The 14,531-nt window shown below is 36.2% G+C and overlaps 1 protein-coding gene across 1 annotated transcript in view; it reads right to left on the bottom strand.

The window, feature by feature from the left end:
- Nucleotides 1–6,003: 6,003 nt before the first annotated feature.
- ITGA9 (integrin subunit alpha 9) overlaps nt 6,004–14,531 on the bottom strand; it is a 220,574-nt gene continuing 212,046 nt past the window's right edge. Inside the window, exon 28 of the mRNA XM_084508397.1 lies at nt 6,004–10,971. Coding sequence (XP_084364523.1) covers nt 10,873–10,971 — 99 coding nt within the window. The 3' untranslated portion in view covers nt 6,004–10,872. The remainder of the gene's footprint in view (nt 10,972–14,531) is intronic.

The raw sequence follows: 14,531 nt of genomic DNA, 5'->3' as shown, positions 1-14,531 counted from the left end.
TGATGGTGGACAGTTCTTTAGGTGGACAGCTTTAACTTTTATTCATATTCCTGACTAGCCTTTAAAAGTACTTTAGCTTTTAGGATGAGCTAAGCCAGGCAGAATTTGTTTTGTTGTTGTTATTAATATTGTTGATTGTTGTCTGAAGGACGATTTTCCTCTGGGAACAACCTGAAATGTTTTGTAGCAGGAGCATATGTTCAGAGTGGCAGGGGGAAGGCATTTGCTTTCTGCTATGTGATGGGAGGATGCTAGACATTAAAAGAAATTATAAAGATCTATACTGGAAGGAGCAAAAACTTTCAATGATGAAAATAAACAGAATGTTTAGTTATCATTTGGGTGAATTTTGAGATGATACAAAATGATATTGGGAAACTGGATATTAGGAGTATTTGATACGTGATACTTGGGATATTTGATATTGGGAGCCTCTCATATGTTTAGTATGAAATAGTGATTTTCTTGGGAGGTATTTTGGGGGTGACAGAAGAACTGTTGCAGTAATTCACTCTCCAACTGCAACAGGAAAGACACAAATGTCAAGTAATAAAAAAAATAAAAAAGATGAAGCACAAAAAATGTTTTTCTCAGTCTTTCTTATTCTCTATTGTCTTTTATTATTGTGACTAAAATGACATTTAACTTATATAGAATGTTAGTTTTTTTTTTTTTAACTTATATGGAAATAGGTATTATTATTATTACTATTACTACTACCACCAAAACAAAGCAAAACCTCTCCTTCAGGAAGCCAAAGCTGTTCTCTGGTGCCATAGCTCATCTGGACAATTTCCTGTGCCTGCTCTGCTGATGGAGGCTCCTTAAAAGCCATGAGGATGTAGAAATGCCTACTCTGCACCAACCTAAGGTCCGTTTTGCCCAGCATCCTGTCTCCAACAGTCTGGGGCCATACAACAAGAACAAAGGTCAGACTATGTGGGGAGTGACATTTCCCCAGAATATTTGTCCTGTTTCAAGTGTAGAAATCACTGGGATTTCCTGAGTGAGAGGTGATATATTTTATTTTAAATAACTATTAGTGGATTTTTTTTTTACATGGCAGTCAGTTTCCCATTGAAAGCAAAATCAGTGAGGTGAAGTCTGAGTATTTGCCTATGCATTGGCTACACCCCAGTTGTCCCAATTCACATAAACACTCCCTAACCAGTGAGGGCAGACAAATTCTGCCAACATAAAGGTGGATGCATTTCTAATTCATGAGAAAGGTAGCATACTGTATCATTATAAAAACCCTCTAATCCATCTGGAATTCACTACGCCAGGCACTACAAAACTACCTATAAAGATTTATAGTTATAAATACAATAAATATACAAATGGAAAGCTGAATTAAATCAGAATCTTAATTAATTGAAACTTCATTGAACAGAGTATGTAAACCATTTCCGTAAGTTTTAGCTTAAACCCAGTGCTAGTCTACCAAAGAATAACAACATAAATAGTTAACTGTTATAAGAAGTTAATATGCAAAAAGATAACTCCAGATTCTTCTGTGGCACTTAGCCTGCATCACTTTTTCTGTATGTGGAAAAATATATGTGGGTTTTAAGACCCATTTACATTTCGGCCATTTTAATTTTTCAGTTTATTGAAGACAAGATTATTCCAAACAGAAATGTTTGATAACTAACACTGTCCCTTTCATAGTATATGTCAGCTTTTGTTAGCTGTCATCAAAATAAGCCATTCTTACTACACAAAAACAGAACCATCTTAAATGAATACCTACTGAAGGTGATTTTGGCTTATCAGATAACAAATAGCTGTGTGGTTATGAACTTACAGATACTCAACATCTGGGGAAATATTTATCTTGTTAAATAAAACATGTACCTGGCCCCCTAATTGTCAGCTATAATTGACAACAACAACACTTCAGAGCGCTCTTTTCTACCTGTACCACCTTGCTGTAATTAACTAGACAATAATTAATGATGCCTTGAATACATGACAACTTCATTAAAACTCCAAGCATAAGTAAGGTCCCTTGGTCACCTTAAAAATGGTCAGCACTAGTTGGCAGGCCTCTGATGAAAATACTAACTTGTTGAAATCAAAATGCTTTGTGCTTTTATCTATACCTATATCTACACACACACTGGTTTCAGTTAACTTCTGCCAAAATACAGCCAAAGCCTCATATGAAGAACCTCCCCGGTTCCTCTCCAGTTTACCTAGCAGGAAGCATTATGCTCCAAGGAACTGCAGTTCCAGGTACAGCCATGGAATGGATCACTTCTTTTCATAACAACCTCCTCCACAGGGCACATATGATGCTTAGGTTCCAGACTCTTCAGGCCTCTAGATGAAAAACCCTTGAGAAAGGTCCCTTGTGCTTGAGTTTTCAATGTCTCTCATTGTTCAAGACATCTCAGAGAGAGCTGGCAACTCCCAAGCCAGACTTATGTACCTGTGATGTACAAAACAATAGACAAGGCATTCAATAATCTGTGTACAAAACAGTGTCTTCTTATGGCCACCCATATTCAAAAAAGATCAACTCATAACAGGAAGGAAGGAAGGGAACTATTTAAGTTAAAAAGACTGTGTTGGCATGAGAACAAATAGGGATGAAAATTACCATTAACAGCAGCATCAAAATGAGGTGCTAGAATAGTCTTTTAGCAAGAATAATAAGGAAAAGAAATTTAAGTGGTTTGACTGGATCTTGTTCAGTTAGTTCAAGAAAGGAAATACATGGAGTAGTCGCCAAAGAAAATAGGAGACTGGACTTGAGGACCTTCCAATCCCATGCTCCTAAATTGCATTTCAGAATTTCCAAACAAAATGTTTACATTATTCTGACGGGCTGAGGCTTTGGCAGGCTTGGCCTTTTTGTATGATTTGTCTGCTTTCAAAAAAAAAGCTTCAGTCACATGCACAGGTCTCTGTGTATCTATCTACTTCAGATTTCATGTTCATTGGGGATTTGATAGTGTACATTTCAACTTAGATGAAAAGCAAGCCAAGGAAAGGACCACCATGCCCAAGAGAACTTCCTGCAGTCCTTAAAACTATGGATGTAGTTGGGGAAACTGCCAAGTTTTCAGAAGGACAAACCGTTCTTCAGACCTGAAACAAAAATGGCATATTTCAAACTAAGTGCAAGTTAGAGGGGAAAAAAAAAAAATCACTTAAATTTAAGGTAGCTCTCCTATTTAGACAAAAAGAGAGAAAGGGGTAATCAACACTTACAAAGCAGAGGAAGAAATTAAGAAGAGATCAGGTGAAAAAGTCAGTAGTTTCTGTATGACTAATGAGTGTGGGACAAGCACAGCTGTGCAGGCAGCGGAGTATGAGACAAGGTTATTGTACACATGCCAACTGGCCAGGGTAAAGCATGGGCCTCTCCGTTGATGAAGTCACATCATGGACACAGTCTTGAGCTAAGAAACTAAGAAACAGGGCAACAACACCCTATCTTCATGTTGGCATTTGGCAGTTTTACAAACAACTTTTATTTTCTTACACTGTTGGATGCAATCTCTCATCCTCCACCTTCCATCAAAGACTCAGCATCATGAATTTAACGTTGAAGAGGTATTCTGATCTCTTACTAGGTGAACAATTTATTGCCAGCTTCCTGTTCTGTGCCATTCTCTTAAAATCAACAGAGCAAAATCTGTCTTAATAAATAGTAGGAATTTTAGCCACCAGCCTGAGTTCTCAAGTTCAATAAAGGTAAGGGGGCAGATTGTATCCACTTCTCAATGGCCCCATCTCCATTGAGAATCTGGTGTAGGACAGATTATACCCTATCTATGAAGTGCTCTTTCTGCTGAAGTGATCACTTCCTTTACTGTTCCTTTTCTCTTTCTGAATATAGCATGGAGCAACATCATTAGGATTGAATTACACAGCTCTCAGATAGCAAACCCAGAGGAATACTATTTCAATGACAGAAATTACTGTACATTGCCACTTATGCAGATTAGTGCAAAGCTTGTCTCATGATGTGTGTCCTCCAGCTTCAAGGGAGTCTGTCTAAGTCCCTTTTCACTTGTGTTAGTATAAACCTAGAATAATTTCATGGAAGTCAATACACCATATCTCAATACATGGCTGCAGCAGAGAACTTTCTGCTCACAGTTACTACTTCATTAATTTCTGATTCTTTACAGGTGTTGAACTGCTGGTTAACTTACCAAAACATTGCACATCTAGAAGTTCAGGCATTAAAATGACACTAACTACATCAAAAGCAAAGAAGAAATGTACTGGAAATTCAGAATTGATATTTCTAAACAGTCACAGGAAATTAAAACGTGGCTAAATTAAAAACTAATTTCCATTGGCCCTGTGTTAAGATAACTCATTTCCCCACTATTCCACTTTATCTCTGTCAAAAATGCTTTAAAATAAAAATCTCCATTTGCAGCCATTTACACAGAACCTTAGATGTGGTTTCTCTGGTCTCTCTTCAGATTGTATTGTGCATCTTAATCTTTTTTTTTTTTTTTTTAAAAAAAAAAAAAAAAAAGTGCTTTTGTCATATCTTAATCTGCTGGCAAGCCAACCAAGGCCAGAGGACCATAGGATCTACTTTGCACCTGTTGTGACTCCCACAACACTTTCCTTAGCCATTCTGGCAGTCAAAATTTTAATCAAAACCAAAACACATTACCTAGGACTACTCAATCTGCAAATAAATCTCCAAAAGGCTTCAGGCTTGAGACATCTCTGTTTTCTAAAGCAAAGCCGCGTTGTCATAGGGCTCCTAAGTTCTTAAAAACCACTTAAGTCGACGGGAGAACACAAAATCTTCTGTTCTCTGCTCATAAAAAAGAAAAAAGGCAAGCAAGCCCCACAGGGGGCAGTATTAGCTCATCAATCCTCCTTCCCCAGGAGGGAAAGCCACAGCCTGCTTCCACAAATATACATGCTCGCACCGTAACAACGTATTAGTACCTCTCAAAGCTTCTGGTTTTTATTTTAGCTGCTGCTGCACTGAAGCTTCCACTAATCTTCAAAAGCAAACCGTGCCTTGCATTCCTTTCTGCAGCAGCATCCTCCTACTCCATTTACTCAGCGATGCTTGCTTTGCCCCGAAGAAAGCTTTCCGGACTGAGAACATTTGTTTTACTTTGAAGGCTGCTACCTACATGCCAGGACCCACATCTACTTGGAGCACTCCTAATGCCAGTGTGATACATGGAGCCATGGTCTTCCACCAGTAGAAACATACTCTGAGTCACAGGGTAGGTCCTAACCCTGCCCAGTCAGTTCTTAGATCTTTAGCTGACCACATGAAGCAGAGGAAACAGAAGGTTTCTGTATGTCTGGAGAACATGTAGGCACTTACACAGAGGGTCTCCAAAAAAAAAGCAGAGAACGGTCTAGAAAATAAGGAAAGGGATAGCCTGAAATTGCACGTTCAGTTTTCCAGTCTGATTTTCAAATGAAGGTTCAGGTCAGTTCATGTTTTACCACCGAAGTTCCATCCATCCTCAAAATGAGAAGAAAACACTGATGGAACCTCTTAATAGGTATTAGAAATACAAAAAGAGACATTATAGCTATAGAAATAAATCAGCTTTTTTTACGGCTTCTCATCAGCTTCTTACCCTTGATAGAGTAAGCATGGGGATGAATGGAGTTGAAGAAAATATATCAAATATATTATTTAACTACTTATGAAATACAAATCCTTGCAGGAAAAAAATAAAATAATATATATATATAATATCTATATATGTGAAAATGAGTAACTTCACCTTCATCCAGATTCATACAGTTTTGAACAGAATTCAAAGTTGCACAGGTTAACACTCTTAACATAGGGCAATGTCACCACCATGGGTTTTATTTCATGTTGAAGGAGCAATACTGTTGGAATATAAACAATTCTCACTGCTGTTATTTTATTTCCATGGGCTAACAATATTGTAGTCAAGCTAATTATATTCTTAGTCCCCAAACACCTAGGTTTTATACAAGGTTTTGAATGACAGTAAAAGACATCTACTATCCACAAGCAGATAAACACATGCACATACCATTTAATCCAAACATACATGTGAAAATGTCTCACCTAATTAATAGAAAAATACTTGAGCTGGACAAGACAAGAAGTGACAAAATGATATTATTAGCATAATTTTGCAGCCACTTTTTATTCAAAAAAAAAAGTTGTATTTTTGTAAACCTGACATTTCCAAAACAGTGCAAGTGAATTAGAATACAGGTGAACATGAGCTTCTAAATACAGGTGACATCAATAAGAGTGAACACATTCTTCCAACCACAAGTTCACAAAAAGACATACAATTTTACAATACATAAGGAGTGACATTCTAAGAAAAAGATGATGATGCCGGTACCCTACTGCATACACAAACCATGCTCCAAAAGCCATTATAGTCTTTACGCCAGTTTAATGAATGTACAGTAAAGGAACCAAGTCCTACTTTCATTTTTATCCAAGAACACTTAGCATCTGTTTGGACTTGGACAAACATAGAAATTAGTTCTATGACTCCCTTAATCCTTAAAGCAATATTATATATTCCCACATCACATGGACACTATGCTTGAAACTTGTGCAAGACTCCAAAATGTGCCCATAAACAGAAGACATTCAAGAAAGTCAATACTAAATATTGCCAAACACAATCTTTGTGCAACTGTTGCTTTCAGCAAGCCAAATTACTCACACATGACTGACTTGTAGGTAGGGCCCTTCCTTTTCATGTATCAAGGTAGAGAGGGCTGTCCTCACTTGGTATGCTAGGCATTGAGAAAAACCTTTCCCACTTTGAGACAAAAGTATTGTTCAAGTGGTTCAAGGGCTTGAGATTCACATCAAGCACAGTTTCTCTCTCAGATAATGCAAGTTTTATTCAGAAAAAAACAAACAAACAAACAAACAAAAAAACCCCCACACCTTATTGTAGGTTTATTCAGTAGAACATACCTAGTATTTTTATTAACAGTAATGGCCAAATACCAGGGCATTCCCAAAACAGTCTCGGAACACAGTAGCCCTGCTGCTGCTTGCAGTGAACTGACAGAAATTCACTACCAAGAGCAGAACTTTGGTTTGCAAATGAAATGCACACAAAGCATGCTGTGAGAAGTGGCAAATGCTCTCAGCTCTTGGGAAGTAAAATTCGCCCCTGTGCTAAACTATGAAAGAACTGTGATCCCCTTCTTGAAATCCATCTTGAAGATAGAGAGTAAATGGGGTTGCAACAGTATGGGTTCTGCATTAAGTGAATTTTCCCTTGACATTTTTTTCCTTTCATATTTTCTGAGATTGTTTTCTTCGTGCCCTAAAAGCAACTGTAAGGGAAAGTTGTTTCCAACTGTATTGGAAAGAAGACATCTACACATTACAGAAATAACTTTAGGGTTAAAATAAAAGATCTCTCAGGTGCTAGATGACACATTTGAAAATGTTAATGCCCCACTTCTAAGCTTCCACCTGCATAGCTTACAGCCAGTGCAAAGTGAGCTTTTTACATGGAAAAGAAAAAATAATAAAGCAATGCCAATTCAACAAACTTTTTGATGAAGTTGTCCAAGACAAACAATGACTTAGTTCTGAAATGGATTAACTGGGAGAACCCATACAATGACTTCCACCAGCCCTACTGCGTGAGCGGTACAGCACAAAGGAACTAACAAGCAGATGACAGATGGTAACTTCCAGAGCCCTAGAAGCAATTTCCAAAGTAACCATGCCTCTGCATTTTGATACAATTACATTATATATTTTTTAATTGAAATAAAAAACAGCTGAACACAGCACAGTGATTTTCTATACATTCTTGAAGTACACTACATTTTCATAAGATTTTGAAACTGATTGCAAACAATTGATATTAGTGGGTACTTTGTTTGGCTTCCCTTTCTTTTCGTTCCTTTCCTTTTCTTTTTTTTTTTTTTTTTTTTTTTCCTCTGCTTCTATAAAGAGTGGAAAGATGCACCTATAGGATTGTAATACTAAGTATTGGTACATTTAATTGTCAAATCTCACTCTCACTCATAACTGGAACTAAGCAAGAGCAATTCTGTAATTTGGAAAAAAAAAAAAAAAAGGCATGTGTATACATAGAAAAACAAAAGCATGTGTGAGAACGGAACTACTTAGTACATAACAGTGATGATACTAAGAATATATGGATTATTTTCACTAATCTGTCCAGTGCCTTGATTTTCTTTAAGTGAGGACTTGTGCAGGATGAATAATAGATATTTCACCTTTTTTAACTCTCTTCTTCAAACACTTTTAAAAGATGTTTCAAAGAAAGAGCTATTCTTAAAATATTGAAATGAAACATTTCTGAAAGTCATTTTTGTTTAAAAAGTGGAAATGCCATGGAGGCATTTCAATTTTTCCAATTAAATTTCCTCATTTTTTTTGATGGAAACTTTTCAAAATCAGTTTAAATTCACAACTTGTTTCTCTTGTCCCCTGAATTATTTTTTTTTCAGGGTATTCACTTTCAAATCTTTTTTTCTTTCTTTTTTTTTTTTTTTTTTTTTTAACTCAATTTTAAAGAACTCAGATGTTGAAAAATATTGCAGCTAAATAAATGGACTCATTACTTGCTTTTCAGAAAATATTTTAAGCAATTTCTTACTCAATTCATACTTATGAATCAATTTCATGCCTAACTTTCATCTGACATTCTTAGGTATTTTACAACAACAGAAAAAATAGATACATGAGGTCTAAATACTCCTAGCAAAAACAAACAAACAAACAAAAAAACAAACCTAAGTGATATCAGAAGAATCATACTGTGAAAAATTCTATAGTCTCTAATATAATAGTGCAGTCAAAGGCTATGAGCCTTCTGGTTTTGCACTCTGATGCAAAATGTGCAGTCCACTACATGTGGTTATAGCAGGATTTGTTCTCAGCAGTTTTTTTTTTTTCAGATTCTAGCTTAAATGATCACTTACTATACCAGATCTGTCAAATCAACAATAATTTATTTTAAGAAAGATAATCAAATAGACTAATAGCTTTTTTTTTTTTTTGGTCATACAAATCGATATGCTTCATTCATTTAAGAACCTTCTTCTGCCTAATGGGTGCAGATAGTTAAGTGAATAACTATTGATCAATACTGTAGTAATAGGAGGCAATTAATGTTGGGGGTTGGGGGGGACAAACAGGAAGCAGGTTATTTTTTCAAAATTTAAAGCTGTAAATGAATTTGCAAGGAAGAGCAAGAATTAGGCATGTTTTCAGACAGATTTCTTGCATGTGCCCTATATTCAGGTTTCCAAACATCCGGCAGTTCTTTTACTTTACCCTTATGTGAGGAAACATTTCCTGCCACCATTCATTCCCGTTAATCCTTCATTTTCTATCATAGAACTTGATCCTCCTTTCCCTTAGACGAATTTTATACTAACACAATTACTTCTTATTTACACAAGGTGCAAAGTACAAATAGAACCTAAACCCAAGTTTTCACAGAATTCGACTGTTTCTAGTCAAAAATCCAAGAGCTTTTTGAAGACATATGGCAAAAAAGTGTCTTTCAATTAAAAAAAAAAAAAAAAAAAAAAGTTTTCTAAGGAATTACCAATGAACAAAGTGGCAATCTGAGATTCAATAACATCTACACCTTGACTAACTTCCTTCTTAACGTTTGATGAATGAATGACATTCTGTACTAGGAACACCCACATAGGGAATCTCAAGATCCAAAGAACGTTTTAATGCTTGCATCTACTTATCTCTCCCAAAATTATCATATAAACAAACTCATGACTTGTGTATAAAACTCACAAGGCAGGTATAATGGTCATAACTTGCATTAATTCATCACTTGCTTTCTTGCTTTGACAGCAACAGGTCGCAATCATTGACAGTAGCTTAAGAAACATCCTTCTTAACATTAATAAGTCTCCATCTTTTTTTTTTTTTTAATTTTTTGTCTTCTTTCCTTTTTTTTTTTTTATTTCTTTTTTTAATTCCAAGGACTTCATCAATGCTACAGTACTTGGCCCAATTACATCCTTTTGGTATCTCAACTGTCCAGTCCTAGACCACAATACTAGAGACTGCAAGAGAAAACTTCCAAAAGGAAAACATTATTTTATGCTTTCTTTAGTTATACAAGGTGAGCTAAAATCTTGCTACATGTCACCAAGGAAACATTTTCATCCTCTCCCATTTAGGTCAGTGAAGTATAGACTCAAATACAGAACACCACATATGTATAATGCTTAAGGTTGTTTAGTTTATAAATCAAACACCAAATTCAACTCAAAAAGAGACAGATAAAAGATTTTGGCTTATTGCCATTAAATGGTCTATATACAATATTACCAAGCCTTGTGAATTAAGCATATGACATTTCCATCTACTTTTATCTGAAAATCTTTCTTGTCTCTTGCATTGAAGTTTAAAAGTACAATAGGATTTATATAGACATATATGTAATTCCAAGGATTTAGCCAGATATCAGTGCTTGAGTGAACTATATAGCTATTCAATAGAAACTATAAAACATTGATACAAATATAAAGACATAATCAATATAAAAAGCTTATATTTATAAAAAATATTTTTAGGTAACAGTCTTCCCCTGAGGGTATACCACAGAGTTGGATTCATAAATATTGCTCTGCACTGCAGCTTGGTTACCAAAGTTCAAAGTTCAGCTCTTATATGAAGTGTAAATTGCTCCAGTCACCCGACATTGCCGCAGTGGTTGCCTCAGGATATGTTCCCTAGCTTGTTAGAGTGATAAGGACACAGCATCAATGGGGCCTCCGAAAAATCTGGAGAAGATTCCTTCTTCCACATATGGAAGATATGAGAGCAGGACCTATAGGCTAGCAAGGGCGTGTCACATGACTGGGCTTTTCATTTTTGTGGGCAGTTCACTGATTTTTCTGGACCCAGTCCCAACTATCTTCATTTTCCTTTCTGTTCTTTTCAGCCTCAATAATTTCTTTGTACCTCCGGCGGAAGAAGCCCATCTGTAAATCAAAAAGAGATTACAGTGGTAAGTAACAGCATCATTAAATTGGAACTTACACTGTCAGAAAATTAAAAAAAAAAAAAAAAAAAGAAAAAAAAAGAAAATAGCACAGGTATCAATATATAATTTTTAAGCATAGAATCATAGCTCCTTGTTTACATCAGTATGAGATCAGACTGAGTCCCAAATCTTCACAAGTACTCTGCTCCCTATAGCTGAACTACTCTGACTCCTCTTATATAAAGTGAAATTTAAAAAAAATAATTAAAAAAAGAAGCACATAACATATCTCTAACAAGCACAGACCAGAGAAAGCAGATACAGGTTTATTGGTTTCAAATGAAGACTAATGCAAATTTTAGATACGAACCTAAAAACCAGGCTAGCTCTTGGGTTCCACATAAAGGCTGCCAGAGTTTTATGAACTGTGCTCTCAGTGTCCACAAATGCATGAAACAGAAGATATCAGAAAAATTCAATATGGCCATCCCCAAACTCCAACTATCTGCTTTTTTCATAAACCCCTCTTCAAGAAAAGCCAGTATGCTCTATTGCTGATGCTCCAACACAGCTCTGGAGACATCCACTGGCATTTTGGCTCCCCTGTTTCTAGAAGTAAAAGCCCATTTCTGTGTAACTACAGGTATTCTCCTCTTCCTGACAGCAATGTCAACTCAGATCTCAAATTTTCTATTTAATGATTATTTACGTTAGAATCCTTTGGAGGAAACAGTTTCAGATTTTTCTTTTTGCTAAATGAAATCTTTGTGCCATTGCTACCTGTTGTGTAAGGTCAGAAGGCAAAATACAAGCCTGATCCTACAAAATGCAGAGCATCAACAATAGCTCTTCCCCAAGCTTTCAGGCTGATAATCATTCTGCATATCTTCTTGTTTCTTAAAAACCTGTACTTAGTTAAGAGAAAAAAAAAAAAAAAAAGAAGCAGTTTTCATTTCAGTTTGGATAAAGACCTCTCATATATCTGTGGTTGTGGATTTTTTGTTTGCCTTTTCTTTTTTTTTTTTTTTTTATAAGTCTTTCAAATAAACAAAAGTTGTTTTAATAACAGACTTTGGTAGGCATTCAAAAACAACTCCTCAAGTTTAGTAGTGCACCATCGAGACCACTGAATCAATATTTTGTTCATCTTAATTAAACATTTATGTAACTCCTACCACTCCAAACCTGTTTTCTTACTCCTGCTGGGTAAAACACGATGCTTTAGACTTCCTCTATCATCTAGTTATTGCCATCTTTTATTCCCAAATTGGTTGTATGTAGGAATATTTTGTGCTGTTTTGTCACTACTAAGTTTCTGCTAAGTCGGACTTTTTAGCTTCAGTTCTTTAGCAATTTTAATTTTCTTTAAGTATATTTTAACTTGCAGGGGTTTGGAAGGCGGCTTGTTCAAGCTGATGAAAGCACTTTTCCAGCAGAGCTTCCTATAAAGCCCAGGTCCTTGCAAGTGAGCCCCAACTACATCCCGGATTCATGGCAACTTAAGACCAGACACACACCACCTTTTCAACGCCTGTTACCTCCACCATTTAGCTTCTGTGCAAATACACAGAATCACAGAACTGTAGGGGTTGGAAGGGAAGCTGAAACACAGTTTAACAAGTTCCTTTTCTTGTGTAATCATGGACCACAGCCCTGATGCACGCTACTAATCCAGCGATAGCTGTTACCCTCCTGAGTGCATGGATGTGCTTTACACACATAGCTACAATCACTTCACAAATACACAAGAGACAGACACATATATAAATGCCTAAAATCTCAATTTTACAGGGTTTGATCAAGTAACCTTCCAGAGGCTACCAGGGATAACTGAAATCAGACCTGAGAAGTGATTCGTTTATAGTCTTGTACACAGACTATGAACATAGTCTGCTCCCCAACCACCACAAGCAGAGCTTTATCAGCTGCTCAGTACATACAAACACGCTGATAATGTTTTTTCTCTTTCAAAAAATGTCCTCACAAAAGGTTATTGTTGAATTTTGAACATCCATGTCTTCCTCACTTCCCATTCAGACCAGTGGATTCAGGAATATAGAAAAAAATAATAAAAAGAAGTCTCTAGTTCTCTGTTCTTCAGTCTTGCTTCAAAAAAGCCAAATCAAGTTCCTTCTTCTGTAGAAGAAAAATATCATTGCTAGTGATATTTTGACTTATACATACAGCTATATCAGTGCAAAGGATGCATTTTGGGAATAAATCCTCAAGATAAGAACGTCATAAAACCCCAGTAAAATCTCACTGTTGATGCCAGTGTAATTTGTATCAACAAAGACTTAAAGCCAAGAACAAAAGTTTCCTTAGATTTTCATGCTCCAACATGGAGACTCCAATGTATAGTTTTATTGGCAATGAACAAAAAAACAAGTTACAACTTACTCCACCTCTGCTGTCCCAATATTTGTCCCAGTAGGATTAATCATAGGTACTTATTTTAGTCAGTGGAACCTGCAGATACACCTTACATATGCTCAGGTAGCAGACGTGTTGAAGAAGTGTGTGACATTTTTGTATTATCAGTTTTTTATAGTAGACCTACAAGTTCTGCACATAGACAAGAAAATTGCCAGGGGACTTGAATTCCTAAGATTAACCAGAGAAGTTCAATTTGTAGCTTTTAAAAACAGGTTTTAAACCCTTAAGGTTTCCATCCTTCATGAAACCACATCCTTGGTACAATAAAATCCTCACTTGAAGTTATAATCAAAATTATAGAAGGGCTTTTTAATTTCCTCGAGGGCCAAACAAACAAAAGCAAACTCTATCCCACTGTTATTTTAATAAAAATGGTCTGTTTGTGAACATCTGCTTCAGGAATTATCTTTAAAAGTTGGTTATGATAGTTTTGGTATTCTACTATTTTGTTACTGGATACGGAATGCTTTTGTATAGCTATCCAGCAGAGCAAAAAGGTGAGCTGAAGACCTTAATAAATATTAATGAAGCATGAAATCCTGCACCCACAGGTGCCACTGTGAAGCTATGTATGGTCACTTGCTGTAAGTGCTGCAGGTAATCCAAAATTATGTAGAGGGCTTAATTTAAACATAATAGAAATTATAAGCCAAACCTTAAGGTTTTTGTTTGTTTGTTTGTTTGTTTTATTGGACACTTCGTAAAATAATGGTCAGGGATCAGATATATTTGCCATACCCAGATGGCAAGGGCATGCTTTGTTATGGGATACTGTTCCTTAGCAGTAACACAGCATATTTCCACTTAATGAGATAAAGGCCCTCTGATCACCAGAAAGATTTTTTGGGAATGGCAGTGAAGGAATCACAACATAATCATTGCCTCACAAGAGACCACACAGCCCACATATCTATCTCCTTACAATAAACTGATTTCATTAAAAATGACAGCAATATTAACCCATATGGTGATGGCGGAGAAGTGCCTGTGGCAAGGTGGAGAGAACAAGCTAGTTTAACATGTAGTGAGGAGACAAGGGGATAAAAAGGAGGAGGACACATGGACCCAAGCAACAGAAATGGTGCAACGGGATGATTATATACTGTCTCTTGTCACTGGAGC

The sequence above is a fragment of the Aythya ferina genome (assembly GCF_964211825.1).
Source record: "Aythya ferina genome assembly, chromosome: 2".
In the NCBI taxonomy this organism is placed as follows: domain Eukaryota; kingdom Metazoa; phylum Chordata; class Aves; order Anseriformes; family Anatidae; genus Aythya; species Aythya ferina.
The sequence above is the reverse complement of the archived record's forward strand: the minus strand, read 5'-3'. Positions and strand labels throughout refer to the sequence as shown.